Below are 17,205 nucleotides of genomic sequence, written 5' to 3'. Positions count from 1 at the left end.
TTCAGTGTTTGAGTCCGTATGTGTGCACTTATGTATAGAATTCGAGAAAAACAAAATAATATTGGATTTTGAAACTAGAACGATTATGACAATGATTTTATTTAAATGATTATACAAATTGGACTATAAAAAACTTATTTGTCGGTTTGTTTGTCTTATTTTAAGAGTTTAAAATTTTTTAAACAAATCCACGAAATATAAAAAATATGTGAATTTATCCCAATTATATCTATATTTCCAAAATATTCGTCATTTCATATAACAATAACCAATTTAGATGACAAAAGCCAATTAGTGAACAAGTATAGTGGTTTGAAATGGTATTAACCGAAAAAAAAAAAAAAAAATACTTTAAATTGGCTTCATTATTTAATGCGTGGAGTTCATTATTAAAGATAATCGTTTCTTTCAAAAACAGTCACAGTAACGTAACTAGATGAAATTGGCCACTTGAATGTTCTTGAAAATGGAAGTGCAAAATTAGTTGCTCTAATTCTTCAGTTCAATTCCAATTCTTCAGACAATAGTTGCACCAAAAGGTGAACTAATTCTGGCAGTTCATAGTGAATGTGTAGTGAAAATTTAAGAAAAACTGTTTTCTTGTTAATAAGGCAAGCCAAACTTTTACAGAATTTAAATTCAATTTTTCAATTTACATGAATATTCTGGGTTTTTCCCTAGCGGAAATGGTGACTCATCCGAATTGGATAAATTAGGTCCTCATCTTTGATAAATCATTTCATTTTTAAATGTTGGTTTCTAATAGCCTGTTGCCTATATTTTCCAGAAAAATGTTGTTAAAGTTGTGCGGTTGTATATAGTTATAATTAAGTTGATTTCTTAGTATTGATTAACGCAATTTGCGTTAATATTTACGTTTAAATATATTTTGTGTTGATAGGTAAATCATTGAAGTAAGTAAAATGTGTAATATTTACATATACGTATCATATTACTTAACTAAATTATCATTTTTTATAACCTCAAATTAGATTATGGAAAGTGATAATAAAAAAGAACTGAAATCTGAATTATTTATTATGGAAAGTAGAAATGAAGAATTGAAGACTGGATTATTTAATTGTCCTGAGTTAAATGTTATACGTACTTTTCTATGTATTACAGTTTTCTATGTACATACAATTACAAATTCAATATCTAATTAATAAATACACATTTTCCTTATCTATTTTCTTGGTTAATGTTGAGTGATGTGAAAATATTTAGTATTCGAATATTTTTGTATGTAAATTTTCATTCAATGGCTATTACTTTAATGATAGTCTGGAAAAATAGTTAAGGAAAGTTATTTGTTGTATTAATTTTTACAATCTGAAATGAAAAAATAGTAATATACTCAAATCTCTTCATTTAACACTTTACATTATAATCTCAAAACTAACAAATGAATATAAATCCAATTTATTGTAAGGGAATCTTGTCAATGTGTTAGTAATATCAAAAGAGAAAAATTTGAATTAATTTTAGAAAAAAATAGTGCATAAAACAAAAGTCTATCCAAATTTTATCAAAAAAATTTTCTGAACAAATATCAATTTTTGGTATCAACATTTTAATGAAACAATTAATGAAACACCATCTAATTCAAATCCAATTTTCTGAAGTTTCTTGTAATCGAAGGATGTTATTGTTAATCAATATCAAAATCAAACTAAATAAATAATATGCAAAAAATAGATCAGAACAAAGCTCAATTTGAACTTTTTTCGATTAAATTTCAATATCATGAAAATGATTTATAGTTTGAATGAACATTTTATTGACATGAAATTAATCCATCAATAATAATAATATTCTACCAATGAACAAATATTATTTCAAAAGTACCCACCGAGACGCAGCGCATGCGCAAGGTGAACAAGGAGGGACGGACCCGTTTGACATTTATCCACTCGTCAATTTCATAACATTGTAAAAAACTGATACAACGAACTCAAAGTTCCCCGAAGCTGACTAAAGGACAAGCTCTGTAACATATCGTGAGATTGAGGTATATTTGTGTATTAGCATTAGTAAGATACTATATGATGATTTGTAAAAAATTTGTACCCATTGTATTCTGACCAACGCTTCAAGAAGACTCTTATGAAACTACGTATATATACTTCAACTAAACATCAATCAACTTAGATGGCCTTGCAAGACAAGCTAATTTTAACACAAGTTCTTCGTAGACGAAGCATATCGAAGTAAATGACGGTTTTTTGCATGAAAGGGACGTTGTGTAACGTACAAGACGTCTACTTCGAAAGGTACACTACATTTATTTGTCAGAAGTCATCAAAAAAATCTACAAGATATCTAAGAAGTGAATAATTTTTTATTGCCTTCATTTGTCAGTCATTTACTTTTTTGTTCTCCCATCTCAAAAACAAGCTTTGTGGTCAACGGTGTTCAATAACATAAAAAGCAACTTAATTGAAATGCATATTATGGAGCTATCTGTGAGAAGCCGCGTCCCCACTTGACAAACATTTTTCGAAAACTTCGACAAACTTTTTTGTTTGACAAACAATGTTGGCCTGTGTTTTTGACGTGGTCGTTATCCTAACAAACATTTCATGTATGGAAGGAAAAGGGACCACCATTTTTGTTAGTCTAGGTCTAGAATGTTCCCGTCCTAGATCGAACATTGTTTGTCAGTGACTTCCCCTACCATCTGTTTGGTTTGTTTTAGTGTATTTTAAAGTTGTTTTCCGGCGTAATTTTTGGATATAAACATTATTTGTATTTCTTATTGAAAATATTCAGTGGAAATGTGTTGTTTTGGAGGCAGGAGAATTGATAAGGTTATTTAACGTTTACGAAGGTAAACTTTTATTGTGGTACCCTAATAATAATGATTATAGAAACAAAATCAAAAGAAGAGATGCATTAGATGACATTGCAAAAGATTTAAGTGTAAATTAAAAGAGATTAAAAGAAAGATTGAAACTCTTCTAGTGCAATATAGACGAGAGAAAAAGTTACTAGCAACAAATTGTAAGTCCAGGATGGGGGCCACAGAAAAAAAGAAGCCTTGGTGGGGATTAACTTATTTTAATTTTTTGGCTGACAAATCAACACCCCGAGAAACGTTTTCCAGCGTTGTATCAGACCATTTGGAAAATAGCGAGTCAAGTGGGATCGCCATCCATTAACACCGGTGTGGGATCGTCAGAAAAAAGCTTCACGAGTGGCATGCCGTCGACTAATTCTAATAAAAGCCTAACAAGAGGCAAGCTTTAGAGGAAGCTTACATGATAATGAAAGAGTGCTATGAGGGAATGAACAAAGAGAGAGATGAACAATCTGTTTATGGCGGAAACGTAGCCATCAGATTAAGGAAAATGAAAAATCCAAAGAGACAGACGATCTTGAACGCTGATTGCTTTGCGAAAATTAGTTTTTTGTTTAATTATCACTGGACCTATGATCGATATTAACAATTCAAAATCCCCATTTGACATTCTCGCAAAATCATCACCACTATATTCATAACGTCGTAAAAACAAATGTCTCTGTGACCATCGACGAGAACGAGGTTCTTCCATTAAAATGTAAGCTGCTGCAATGCAGGCCAGACGACGGCGGCGGTTCAAATTATTCATTCTTCGACAAAACCTAACTGACTAATGTTTCATGCCGAATCGCAATTGTTTGGTGAAAATGTTTGTCAAACAAATGTTTGTTGAAATAAGAAATGTTTGTTTAAACTGCACTTTAATCAACGTGTTTGACAAACTTGTTTCCCCATTGTTTGTCTAATGGATACGCACCTTGAGTCATAGTTGAAAAAAGGTTCTTCAATGATTAATTCAAACGTACGGAAAACTGTACCAATACTATCTAGTTTTGACCATTGTTTCCAAAAATATGAATGGTAACCTTAGTATACATTATTTTTTTTTACTTTTTCAACCAATAAGGCATTGAAAAAGTTATGTCAGATTATATGCAGAAAACGTTCTGATATTTCTAAATTGATAGCCAGTATGAAGTGGGATCTTCAGTAAAACAAAAAACTAGTTTAATTAGCTTGATCATGCAGCTGATACTATTGGTAATATTTTATGTTCATTGTTATTTAAATAACGATATAAAGGAATCTGTTGGCAAACTGATAAATATAATAAAGAAATGTATTTATCATTCAAAGGCTTTCAAGCGTCGTATGTTCTGTGTCGGGTTTATTGTTGTCGTTATTGAGATAAATATATAGCATTAGAGTGAAAAAAAATTGTTAGTAAATTATTTTCAGCAAGTAACAAGGATAAATGAGTTGCTAGATACCTTTTTAAAACAAATGACTATTATGAAATGTGCAATTTAAATTTTTGTGGGAAATTACTGCTTTTTTAAAATAGTATCTTATATTTTGGCGATTAAATTGAACGGCCAAAAGATATTCATCATCAAAGTTTCATGTGAACTGATAGTGACATACAAATTTTTTTCATTATCGTGTCATTAATATAGGAATATAAAAATATTTTTTTGAAATTTATTAACTCAGTTTCAAATTGACGTTTTTATCTTCATTTTTTATTAATAAAGAATGAACTAAATTTTTTGATGAATTAAACAAAAACTCGGAAAGTCAGTACACATGGAAATTTGTTGGTGAATATATATCTTTTAAAGACTGTTAATTGCCAATACATAAGGTACCAGTTTTAGGTAAATGAATTGCTACAAACATTTGTATTGGGCATGATAGTTGTGATGATAGTTATCTATTATCGAGTTATAAAATTCATAATCAAAAATGAAATTTGTCTTAATATAATCAAACTTACATCTTCAATATTATTGTATATACCTTTTTTGTAGGGTATTCAATTTCTTACGAAATTCTTCCAGAACATTTTTCTGTACAAACAAAGAAGAGGTATAAATTTTTTCTATCGGGCATGGAAAAAATAGAAAAATTTGATAGTCCTATTCAAATTAGGAGCTTATATTTGGTGAAAACTTTTGTAAAGTGTCTAGCAGCCCATTTTTCCCAGTTACTTGTTAACAAAAATATTGAATTTATGACCCACCCTCTATAGTATAGTAGAAGAAAATATTTGTTATTGAGATGCTATAATTAGCAAAAAAAGTTAAGTTTAAATAATCAATTTTACAACCAAGTTAGTATTTGGTATATTTGATTTTTATGATAGGATAGAGAATACTCTGGATTTTGTTCATGCCAGGAATTTTGTCTGACTTCCAATTTAATTTATTAATATCTTCCTTTTTATTTTTAACGTAGGATTTCTCACAAAAACAATCCTATTACCACTGAAATATTATTCAAATTTAGGTTGCTTCCACTGCAAATTTTAAATTCTCATTCAAAGATGCACTGTAACTTTTTTTTTTAATAATTTGAAAATAGTTCGATCAGAACTTTTTAAAATAAAACTAAGGACATAAAACAATACGCATACATTTGTTTTGCATTGATAAGTCTAGAACAAATTGATTTATTTCCATACGAACATACATAACACATCAACCATAAGTCGTGTAGCTAACTAAGAAACACATTTTTTGCCAAAAAACCGATGTAATTAATCAACCAATGTAATTTTCTTCAAGAGACATACAATCATTCCAACACTTCTCTAACTTCTTGCCGTGCTTGTAGGAGGATTCGTCTTTTGTTTCAAAATAGGCTTCAGTTTCAGCAATTGCTTCTTCAGGGCTGAATTTCTCATCGGCGATCATTTAGATGTGGACTATATGGTGGATGAGGAAGCAATTCGTAGTGTAATTCTTGTGTCACTTACATGACTTATTTAGTGATGTTATATAATATCATTCTAAGTTGTATATTTGTGGAATGAATATCAAAATATTCATGATGAAGGTGATCTATCGATCAATATAAATAAGCAAATTGTCAGTGTCAATATCATACTTTGATAAAGACTTAAAGAAAAGTCGAAACGTCAAAATTTATCTTTCTTTTAGAAACTATAAAAAAAACTAACTTTGAAACAGAAGTGTCCTAAAATCAAGAACATTTAGAAGCATTAATATATGAAAAGGTCTAAGAAATAAGAAATTGAAGATAGGTTTAATAGCATTTGTTTTTTCAAAATCGAAGAGATATGTATAAATTACACTAAGGTTATTTAAATCAGTTTTCTTTTTAATGCATTGATCATTTTGGGCAATATATGTTGTTTCTTAAAATAAAAGTCTTTTGTAGTTTTTTTCAGTTGTTAAAACTTTGACGGATTCATATTTCATATTGTGTCCTTCGTGATAGACATGAGTCGCTAATGAACATCTATCAGGATATAATCTGCTATCACTCTTGTGGGAAGTTATCCGACTGATCAGTGACCTTTTCGGATGACAAATGTACTTTTTGTCACAATTTAAACAAGGTATTTCATATACTATGTCAGGCGATTTATTGATTGGTGTTTTATCTTTCACTTTAGTAAAAATAGATTGAATATTAAGTGTTTGACTGTATGCTATTTTAATATTGTGTTTAAAGATTCCAGAAAGTTTAGAAGTAACTGATTTTATATATGGTAAACGTGTATAAATAGTTGAAATAGAAATGTTAGAAATGACGTTTGAAAATGATGATTCAATGTTCGTGTCAATTATACAAAATTCGTTTCAAAAGATATGGAGGATATGAGTTTTCATAAAAACTCAATTTTTGATTAACATTTCCCCAAATTTGGTGTATCGTCGCTCTTCAGAATTATCTCTAGAACTTTGTCTATGTTGATATTTATTATAAATCTATATGAAAATATTGAAATTTTCTTAGGATAGTTATTCTAAGTTATCAAGTAATAGTGACTTTCTTCCCAAATAATATGTAATAATGTTTTCACTCACTGTCATATTGTACCCATTATTTGCCGATCGGCACTCGTATGTGGTTTATAGAGAACATATACACCACTTTTTTTCTAATCTTACTGATTCATCAACAAATTTATTGGGTTTAAGAAGTTTGCACCCGGAACCATTTTTATAGAGACTACTCAAAGATTACAAACGCATTACAAATTGAACAATAATATTTTATAATTTGTAATCACTACCCAACGGGGGAAAGTACTGGATAATTGATAAAGTAGCATGAAGCAATACCAGAATTTCTCTCTTATTATCTTGAAATGCTAAGTAATGATCCTATATTGGAATAGATACATACACATTGTTTTCATCTTTTCCATAATACCAATATCGAATTATATTGGTCTTAATTGAGAACCCCCTTTTTGTAATATGCCGTTATTACTCTAGACCTTTCGATATTTTTTGGGTAGCTTCATAATTCCTTTGTTTTATAGTTTGACTACAATTCATAATGTAGAAACACAGCTTTCCAGTTCTTTTTGTAACTTTACCACTCTCTGATCAAAATCATTTGCGTTTAATTTTTTATGTTTTATCATTTTTTCATTGCCCATTAATAATCTTTCACAAAACAATGCCTCTTAACAAAGTATCATAAATTTCGATACGGATAATTGAATTTCATGCAGTTATTATATGCGATATTCAAGCATCAATTTTTTTTTGTATACCCAGATTTTTTAATTATTCCAAACTCTTTTATGATTCATGCCCAATAAATCAAGGTTGTTTTGATTTGCATACCAATCTATTCCAATTAGTTCCAAAACTCTACGACTTTTTCAGTATGATGCCAACTGATTTCTACCACGGAAATGTTCAATTATATTACATATGATATGATCAGTTTCATCATCCCTTTTGTAAGCAGTAGAAATTTTTCTTTGTGTTTGTGATACCTTATAGCCTTTTCTATAGTGATAAAGCAACATATGGCGAATTTCTTCAGAAATATTCATCATTTTCAATCTTCCATAATTTACAACAGAAACACTAATCAACAAAACTCTCTTCACCAAAATTTTCCACGAAACAATGTTTGTGACATTTTTCAAAAAAAATATTGAAAATTGACTACAATCAAAGTAAATGATTATTGAAGTGGAGTATTTTATTATTATTTTCGTAGAAAAACAAGAGAATTATAATCTTTGCCCTCTAAACAATTTGGTTCATTACTTATAAGTAGCTTTGTGGATTTTGATTGATACCTGAAGTGCCGACTTTTTAGAAATATTGCAATTGATATAGCAAAATGTATTGTAATGTGGATAAGATAAACTGAGATTTATGACATAGCAGTTCTTTTAATTGGTTGTGGAGTTATTAATTAATGAAAGCTTATTTTGAATACTGTAAAGTTGATACCTATTATTTAATTTTACTTCTATTTTTGAATCTATAGCTTTATTTGAATTACCCTGATTGTTAGATAGTTTGTTATAATTTACTTTTTTGATAAAATTTTCACAAACTTTTTATCGATATATTGATTTGAATTGTCGTTTACTTTCTCGCAGTTCAGACAATACATGATTCGATAAAAAACTCTGTGAAATATTCAATAATATCAACAGAGTTAATCAATTTTTATATGAAACAAAATAGTTCTCCCATTCCTGTTATTCTATACAAGTATTTTAAATTTAGGAAACTTGATTTTACAAATTTTATAAGGAGGTTTAAAATAAAAATCATTTACAGGAACCTGCACGAGTTTCGAATGTAAAATTTCTAGTTTTATATATAAAAAAAAAACGATTGAAATTATTTTCAAACTATTGTTGTTATTTCGAGAAAAATTTTTTTCTTATACTTTCGCAAAGCGTTTTAACAAATCAAATCAAATTGGATTCTTGTTACTAATGTCGAAACAAACATAAATTCACCATTATGGATATTGTTAAAACTCTCATAAATCGTCATATCATCAAACTGCTTCACTTTTTGTGCACATTTATAGATCTCGTTCTTCCTTTTTGCGTATAAATTGACAAAATATACCAATTCTACTAAAACTTATCCACCTCATTTTATGTTGGCCTTGAGCTAAATAGCAATAAATTGACGTGTATTTGCGGGCAACTTAGTCGGGGATTAATTGCTTTACTTTGTTTCTATTTTATAGCGGGAACAGTTACTATGACATTCGGTAGCTTTTACTTGTATTTCAATAATGTAAAATTGAAATGGGAAACATTTTATGGCAGTATTATAAATCGATGATGGATATATTCGAATTTAATCATCATTAGTAGTTTCCTGTCATGTCTATTAATAATGTAATGTGTGCTTTTGGTGTTATAAAATATATATATATATATATATATATATATATATATATATATATATATATATATATATATATATATATATATAGTTTTTTCTTTCTTAATCAAAACGAGCACAATATTTCTTATTTATTTCTCAATAAATAATTTTGGGTGGTTTACTGGAAACAAAATTTTCATTTAATTCACGAGCCGATCGTAATGATATTGTAATAATTTCTTAATTCAAATTTACTTTCGGATTCCAGAATTTAGCTCATACGGTCAAGAGGAATGAATGAAGACCCTGCCAAATTACGAAAATTTTATAGAAGGAAAGTTATCAAAAAGTGAAAAAACTAAAAATAAAAACATTGATTAAAAAATCACGAACAGTGTCTGGCAAGAAAAGATTTCAAATTACAATAATTACGTAATGAGGACAAAATTTACTTAGAATCCAATATTTTTTTGTTATCTGTGGATGCTTTTTCTTTCATATCGAATCTGTATTTACGTGGTGTTTTATCATAAAAACAATTGTAATTTTCTGTAAGTTGTACGAAAATCACAACATATACACAAATATTAACTGTATCCAATGGAAATGAATCGTGAGATAATGATTATGACTTTAGGTTACTGTCAATGTAAATATTTGGAAAAATACATTATTCGTTGAAAGAGACCTATGATCGAGAATATAATATATTCACAAGAATATACGGGGGCAGATTGATAGAAGAATGAATTTTCATAACAACATTTTCTATGGTAATTCATTGTTAGTTTCTTCCATGTTTCTGATGCCATATGTCAAAATTATACTTCAATTTGACAGATAGTTTAGTTTTAATGTCCATATAAAAGATCTGTTTTAGTTGTTGGGTAAATATGAATAAAAAGAATATTGGGTGTTGATAAAAAATTATTTTTTACGTGAAAAATTGGAGGAACCTAAAAACGTAAATATTAATTTTAGTGTTTCTTCCTATGAAAAAAGTTATAGATGGTTCTGTTTTTAAAGTATGTTAACACGGAAAATGCTGGGACCAACGTGTAATATTTAGCGTAAAGAAGTGTGCAGAGATGAACAAATATTTTTTCATTTAAAAGCTTTTCTTCTAACAAATCGTAATCAGTATTATTCTTAAGATGAAATCTTACATTGATCGTAAAAAAAGGCAGCTCTTTTATTTGTTCAATGATATGTATCCAAATTACCCAAACATCAGTTTAAGGGATTTTGAAACTTTTTATTGGAATAAGTTTGACTAAAAATCGGCTTGAACCTTATCGACCAAAGATCGTAACTACTGAACGTTTTGCAAAGTTTTGTACAAAATCCTTTTACCTCCATTTCGAAAACTGCATTACTGCATTACAACAGGATGTTAATATATCATCTGTCTTCAATATTATCAATAATGTCGACTAGACTTTTTGTGAGGACTTGATAAAATTTATAACGAAACGTACTAGTGGAAGAATCATGATCCTAATCCCCATTTTATAAATTATATAGTCTTTTCTATACAAACAGTTGCCACTAGCGAGTTTTTTTAGGATAACAGGTTATATGCTTTGTTGTTTTTGTAATATGGAAAAGCTACCACGTTACCATGTCGAGGTATTTTTTTGCAGCTATATATGTTCCCAACGTAAACCCGTATTCATACATTTTTTACTCCATTCTATTTTGTTAGTTTTTTCTGATAAATGAAATTATTGAATTCGTGTTTCGAGTTCTCAATTAATTCGGAAAATCATCAAATAAATCACACTCATGCATAGAAATAACTAGAAATTTTTTTCATTCAAGTCTTTTTTTTCACTAATTGCAAACGTTTGTTTTCATATTTTTGCAGAAAAGCCCGACCACGCAGGTAATTTTGATGCACTTGTGAAATTGCCCCGAATAATCAGCTAAATTTGAATCATAATTGGTCAGTGTGAAAATTTGATGAGTGGGATACGCACTCTTATATATTTACTAACTAGGGAACTAAAATAAATATTTTATTGTTGCCACCAAATTGAAAGAGATGTTTCATTGCCAGTTTTAATCTAGTGACACCATCAATAAATATTTTCCATTCAATATAACCTCAAGAGAAAAGCTCTTTACTTGTAACACATTGGTTCACTAAATAGTGCATTTGAGTTAATTTCTAACGCATTATTACAACCAGCTAATTATTTTGGATACTCTATAAAATTATAAAAAATCCCGAAACATGGCAAATTTAAATAATAAATGGGAATCTCCAGCATGAGAATGTAACCCCCAACTTAAACTTCTTCGAATTTTATGTATAATATCCAATCTTCTAAATGGGAGGAGTGTCTTCTCAAAAATTTAGTGCTATAAAGTTTTTTGCACAAATTAACAAAGTAAAAAAACATTGACATTCGCTACACAACATTCAAAAGCTAAATGTTATATTTGTTTTTCGTAAAGGGAAAAACAAAAAACTATGAATGTCAATGAAGTAGATACATATTCAAAACACTTGCTGCGAACGTCTTGGTAACATCCCAATCTAAATGAAAATTTTTCTAATCTATTTTTATATGTTAATTTCTGTGATAAAATTTTCAGTTGCGAAACGATATATCACATGCCTATAACAGAGAAGTGGTTGTGTACTTGTCAATGAAGGGGGCTAAAGGCAGTTATTATATTAACAATATCAATTGATGATTCAATCGAAATATTGAATTTATTTCATTTGGATTATCACACTGCACATTTATTTTTATGAATGAATATGCTAATGTGCAGGAAGTATTTTCAGATTTTAAATATAGGCTATAAACACGTTAATATAATCCACTAAATTCTTGCTCTGTTTGCTAATCACGATCCAAACCCTAAAAACATCGAAAAGTAGCTTGCCATCTGCTAATAATATACTGTTACACACACACACAAATCTAATCCAAACCCACCTCTATCAACATGCATCCCTTGAAGAACTATGCTTTCCTGGGAGAGTTTACATCTCTTTATCTCATCCGATAGGGTTGAGAGTCCACGGACTTAGTGATGGCCATCTTCTTCGTTCTCTTCACATTAGTCTCATGCACTTTACTTTTTTTATTCAGTTTTTGCGTTCTAGCTAGGTTTGTGTTTTTTTAAATTTCTAGAAGAGGCTAATTTTTAGCTGACTTATTACGACAAAAAATGACTTTAAATAGTAGTTATACTAGGTAAAGCTGACTGTACTCGAGATCTTACCGATCGACGAACTGACAGGCACTTTAATAGGCGGCCTGCTTTTTTATTTCTTCTTTTTCTCTTCACTGTTGGCCTTGGTCTAGTTATTTACTCGACGTTGGATGTCTTATTTCGTATAGATATTAGGCCCTCCCTCAATTGGTTATGATTTATCCTATCTTATTTTAGTTCAACTTTCGATAATTCCGCTGGATATTATGTACTGAGGGGCGTTCATTTGCTTGCATCGATATTTTGCTGGATTTGAGACCTTTTTAGATGATTCTTGGATGTGTATCCCCTTGTAGTAGATGAACACAATATGATGGACATAAGGATGGCACTGATGAGATGGAGCTTGGCTATTTTATCACTACTTAATTACAGCTAATCAAATGTTTTTGAAGCATCGACCATTGTTCGCCATTTCTTTCTGTCCTACATCTGCTTCTTCTAGTCGCGTACTCTTACATTTTTGTACAATCTGATCTTCCCTACTATTATTTACAGCTTCCAAAAGTCCATGAATTTTCATAATTTTTCTCCTCTTATATATCCTTGGTTGTTCTCCGTCCATATTTATTAGTATCATAGGTTTAGTGGCGAATATAACAAATATAACTACTGGTTTCATCGCAGTCTCGTGGACTCTTAATTTTTTTGCTCGGCTTATTCTTTTACTTTGCATTTTAATTTTGTACCTATTATAACCCGCAAGAATTCTTTATCTGCTTTCGTTCTTTGTGTCATTTTTGTTACCTATCATTGTTCCTGTACTTGAAGGTGTCAACTACTTGGTGAGGTCATTTCTCTTTACTGTTTCTTGTTTGTGAACTTCCTTCTTTCTTCTAATTTCCACATATTTAGTGTTTTTCTGATTTATTTTCAATTCTATTTTTCCTGCCCCAATTTTTTCTAATGTGTCTTCAGGACTTTTCGGTCTCTTGCTGTTAGAGTTAAATCATGCTATTACTTGTATTGATTAATTAATTATACTTCTATCGATATTACATTTCCTTGTTATGCCTTTAACTGCAATGTTAAACAATACCGCCCAGAGTCCATCACTTTGTCCTAGAATTTAACAAAGTCATTTTCACCAATTGTATCAACTTTTGGGGTATTGGTAGTTTCTTCATATCCTTTATAATTGTCCTTTTTTCCAGATTGTCGAATTCTTGTTTGAAGTGTATGAATAGCATTTGCATACTAGTAGTTTTATGATCATTGCTTTTTTTTGATCATTTGTCTTAAACCTTTTTGATATTACCCTATTTCTGCTTGGAATTTCCCCTCATTATTGGATAACCAATCCAGTAGACCACTCTCTTGGCATTGTTTCTGTTTCCCGTACTCTTTCAATGATCTTGAATATTTTGCACCTTAGGTTATCTCCTCCAAATTTTATTAGTTTACTCACTATTTCGTCTGGCCCTTCTATTTTGTTGTGTTTCAGTTTGTTGATAATGTCATTACATTCCACTTCCGTCGATTTATCTTCATTTTCTAGTATTGTACCATTACCACTCATATCATTTTCTTCGTATTCACTGTCTTCTTCCATGAATAATTTTATGAAATATCTTTTTCTTTAATATTTGTTGAGGTTTGTTTTCTATTTTGTTTCTTCATATGTGGATATAATTTTACACTATTTTTTATTATCATTTTCCAAGTTGTCATTTAGTCATTTTATTCTCTTTGTTCTTATTACCTTTTTACTCCCGTTTCTTATTTTTTTATTACATATAGATAATAATCATCACTTCTCATACTTCGTAGCCACGCTTCTTTTTTAATTTTCATTGTACATTCCTGCTGAAACCATTTCTTACTTTTTCTTATATTTTTTAGACCAATGACTTCTTGCTTAGCATTTATAACACTTTTCTTAATCTCTTCCCATTGCTCATCAATAGTATCTTTTTCTTTACTCTTTTGTAGTTGCTTTTCTATTTCTTTTCTGTATTCTTCCTCGTTGGTTCTCAGTTTTGACTTTAATTATATCTAGGTTATTATATCTTTTCTTTAATTACTAGTGTTTTGACTTCTTCTATTTATTCCTCCCTCCATTTCCTGGGTAAAGATCACTTGCTGCACGTTTTTTTGTCGTCATTTCCTCCTTACTTAATTTGTTATATTTGAGCGTTGCGTGTGTTTTTATTCTCTGACTAATTTCACCTGAGGTCACAACTTTTTTCTTTCTATTTGCACTATTTACGGGTAGGCTTAATTTTAATCTATATATTGGTATCTTTGAGTTTTTAGCTTGTTTTATAATTTCTAATTTTTTGTTCCATTTTTTGATTTTAACTATAATTTGCCTCTTTTTATTTGTTTGAATTTGTTTGAATGCTCCTATTCACTCCACTAAATCAGCCTCTACCTCTATTTTTCTTATTATGATTTGAACTTTTTCATTTATATTTTGTTGACTCTCATTTTCCCTAACTTCGATTCTTTGAACTATTATTGCGCCACATTTCTCTTTCTACATTTTTCAGTCTTTCTTCTTGTTCGGCTATCTTATATATTAAAAAAATTGATGATTTCCATTCCGAGTCATTTCAGGCGTTCTACCCAACTGATTTGCTTAATTTTTTTTTCAATGGAAGGTATTGATGCACAGATCAGCCATCAACCATCGAATTTCAAATGTGATTTCCCCCTGTACATTACTTATGGGAGCTTTTCATATACATAGGTTCTATCCTTAATATCTCAGGTTCTATTCAAGATAGAGACTTCGTTTTGGTTTAAGAACACTCGCTGAAACACCTTCTTTCTTTTGAGTTTTTGAACATTCAAATCGGTTGAGTTGGAGATGAGCTAGGCGCGGACATTCAATGTGGAGTTATGGATTTTTGTAGGTTTTTGGCAATTTTTCTACATCAAAGATCTATATCTCAGGTTCTAATATAGCTACAGAGTTGGTTCTTTTCTATGATAATGATTTCTGATACTTATTTAATGGATTCGATGCGAGCGAAGCCGCTGGTAAAAGCTAGTTATTTTAGTAAACAACGTACACAATGAATAATGAAGGTAACCAGCGCGCATGTGCGGAACGCCGACTTTGGGGTTGCGGTGGTGGAATCGCGAAACGGTACTTACTTAAAAAATATGCCTCGTATATAAGCGTTTTTTTATTGGGAACGTAGCAATGGAACACCAAAGTAGAATAACATTAATATATATTCCGAGCTTTCGAATACTTATGTATTTATCGTCTTGGAAACAATTAATTAACATTTGAGGTGGCTTTAAATTGTATTAATTCATGTAAAAACTTGAAATTCATAGGATTCAATATCCAAAATTACGTATAATAGAAATATTGATTAATTAAAATTTTTATTTCAATACGTTTCCAATAATAAAACGCTCATACTGCAGCTTGCAAAGACTATTTCTGAATTGAAGAGTTTTTGTTTTCAATTAATTTTTTTAAAAAAGAGCTTGTAATCGATTGATTTCCAGACAGTTTTTGTATTGTAGTAAAAATGGTTGACTAAACACTTCTATTGATACATGCTATAGTTGGGTGTCTCAAAAATGTTAAATACTGTCGATACGAATATTTCGCTCATGACGTAACCTATCTTGAACAACAAACATACTTTGCTTTCTCCTTCAGATTAATTTCGACAATACATTGGAATATACAACATAATAATAATTATCGATTTTAATAATTTGGTCAAATTGCACGTTTCACTTATAGAATTCTAACAATATGTATGAATTTTTGTTTCAGAGAACTATCTATATCTAGGAAAGATGATAGAATCGATTGGAAGCTACAGTATATAGACTCCTTGAAAAAACTATTTGATACTCACTTCTTAAGCATACAGCTTCAAGTCTTCGAAAGTAGTTCTGCTGAAGAGGGTAAGCTGTTCTTGTAGGTTATTCATGATTTGATGTACGTACATCTATAAAAAAACTTTTCTAAATTTGTCGGTTAAGCTGAGGCAAGTGGTTGTGTAACGAACTCTAGCTTCACTATGACGCAAAATTTAAAATTGATATTTACTTAGAAATATTTTAAGGAAAAATAAGATTGAGTTTGAGTAATGAGAAATAATAATAAGTTTTGTTGTTTAAAGAAAATCACATTTACAGCAGGTTTTCTAGTACATACACGGTAAAATGACAACTCTTTTAATAGCACTGGGTAGAGATAGGAATGACAGCATTTTATCTTATATTTCCAAGCTTCGGTACATCGAAGATAAAATTGAATACATACACATACAATGTAACATCGAACAAAAATATTGCCATCCATGGGAGAGGAGAGTTTTAGCTGGTTTATGAGTCGAACGTGGGAGACAAATACATTATTCCCTTCTATTTACAAGAAAATGGAAAAATGATTGCAGTGTTGTCATTGCCAATAAATTGTACCATGAAAATTGTCCATTCGATTCTAGCTTATGTGTTACTTCATCCATATTCATTGTGGTTGTTGATTGTCACTGAGGGTGGAAATTCGGTCATTTCTTTGAAACAGTGAACCAGACACCTGAACTTTGCCAGTCCAAGGATAAAATTAAGTGTTGAATATTTTAAATCCTAGATTCAGGGGAAATGTAGTTTGTAAAATGCTACGTTCCCTTTGAAAATATGGTTTCCGAAACGAACGAGATTTTCTGTGGTAAGATGATCCTTGAGTTTGTTAAGTACTTTTCTACAGTTCTCTATCGTTTTCTCATGAACAACGAGGTTAATTTGCTTTCATTGATTGGGTTTGCTTTCTGGAAGTTAATTATCGATGGTTGTTCGATATTTATACTTTGTGTAGAGTACTCTAACTATCATAGACAG

General features: G+C 30.0%; 1 protein-coding gene across 1 annotated transcript in view; it reads left to right on the top strand.

The window, feature by feature from the left end:
• LOC130901300 (uncharacterized) overlaps positions 1-17,205 on the top strand; it is a 55,805-nt gene that overhangs the window by 23,581 nt on the left and 15,019 nt on the right. The window contains exon 4 of the mRNA XM_057812540.1: positions 16,133-16,266. Within this exon, the coding sequence (XP_057668523.1) occupies positions 16,133-16,266 (134 nt within the window). The remainder of the gene's footprint in view (positions 1-16,132; positions 16,267-17,205) is intronic.

The sequence above is a fragment of the Diorhabda carinulata genome, chromosome X, assembly GCF_026250575.1.
Source record: "Diorhabda carinulata isolate Delta chromosome X, icDioCari1.1, whole genome shotgun sequence".
Lineage (NCBI taxonomy): Eukaryota > Metazoa > Arthropoda > Insecta > Coleoptera > Chrysomelidae > Diorhabda > Diorhabda carinulata.
Note: the sequence above shows the minus strand (reverse complement) of the source record. Positions and strands in the feature narration are given on the sequence as shown.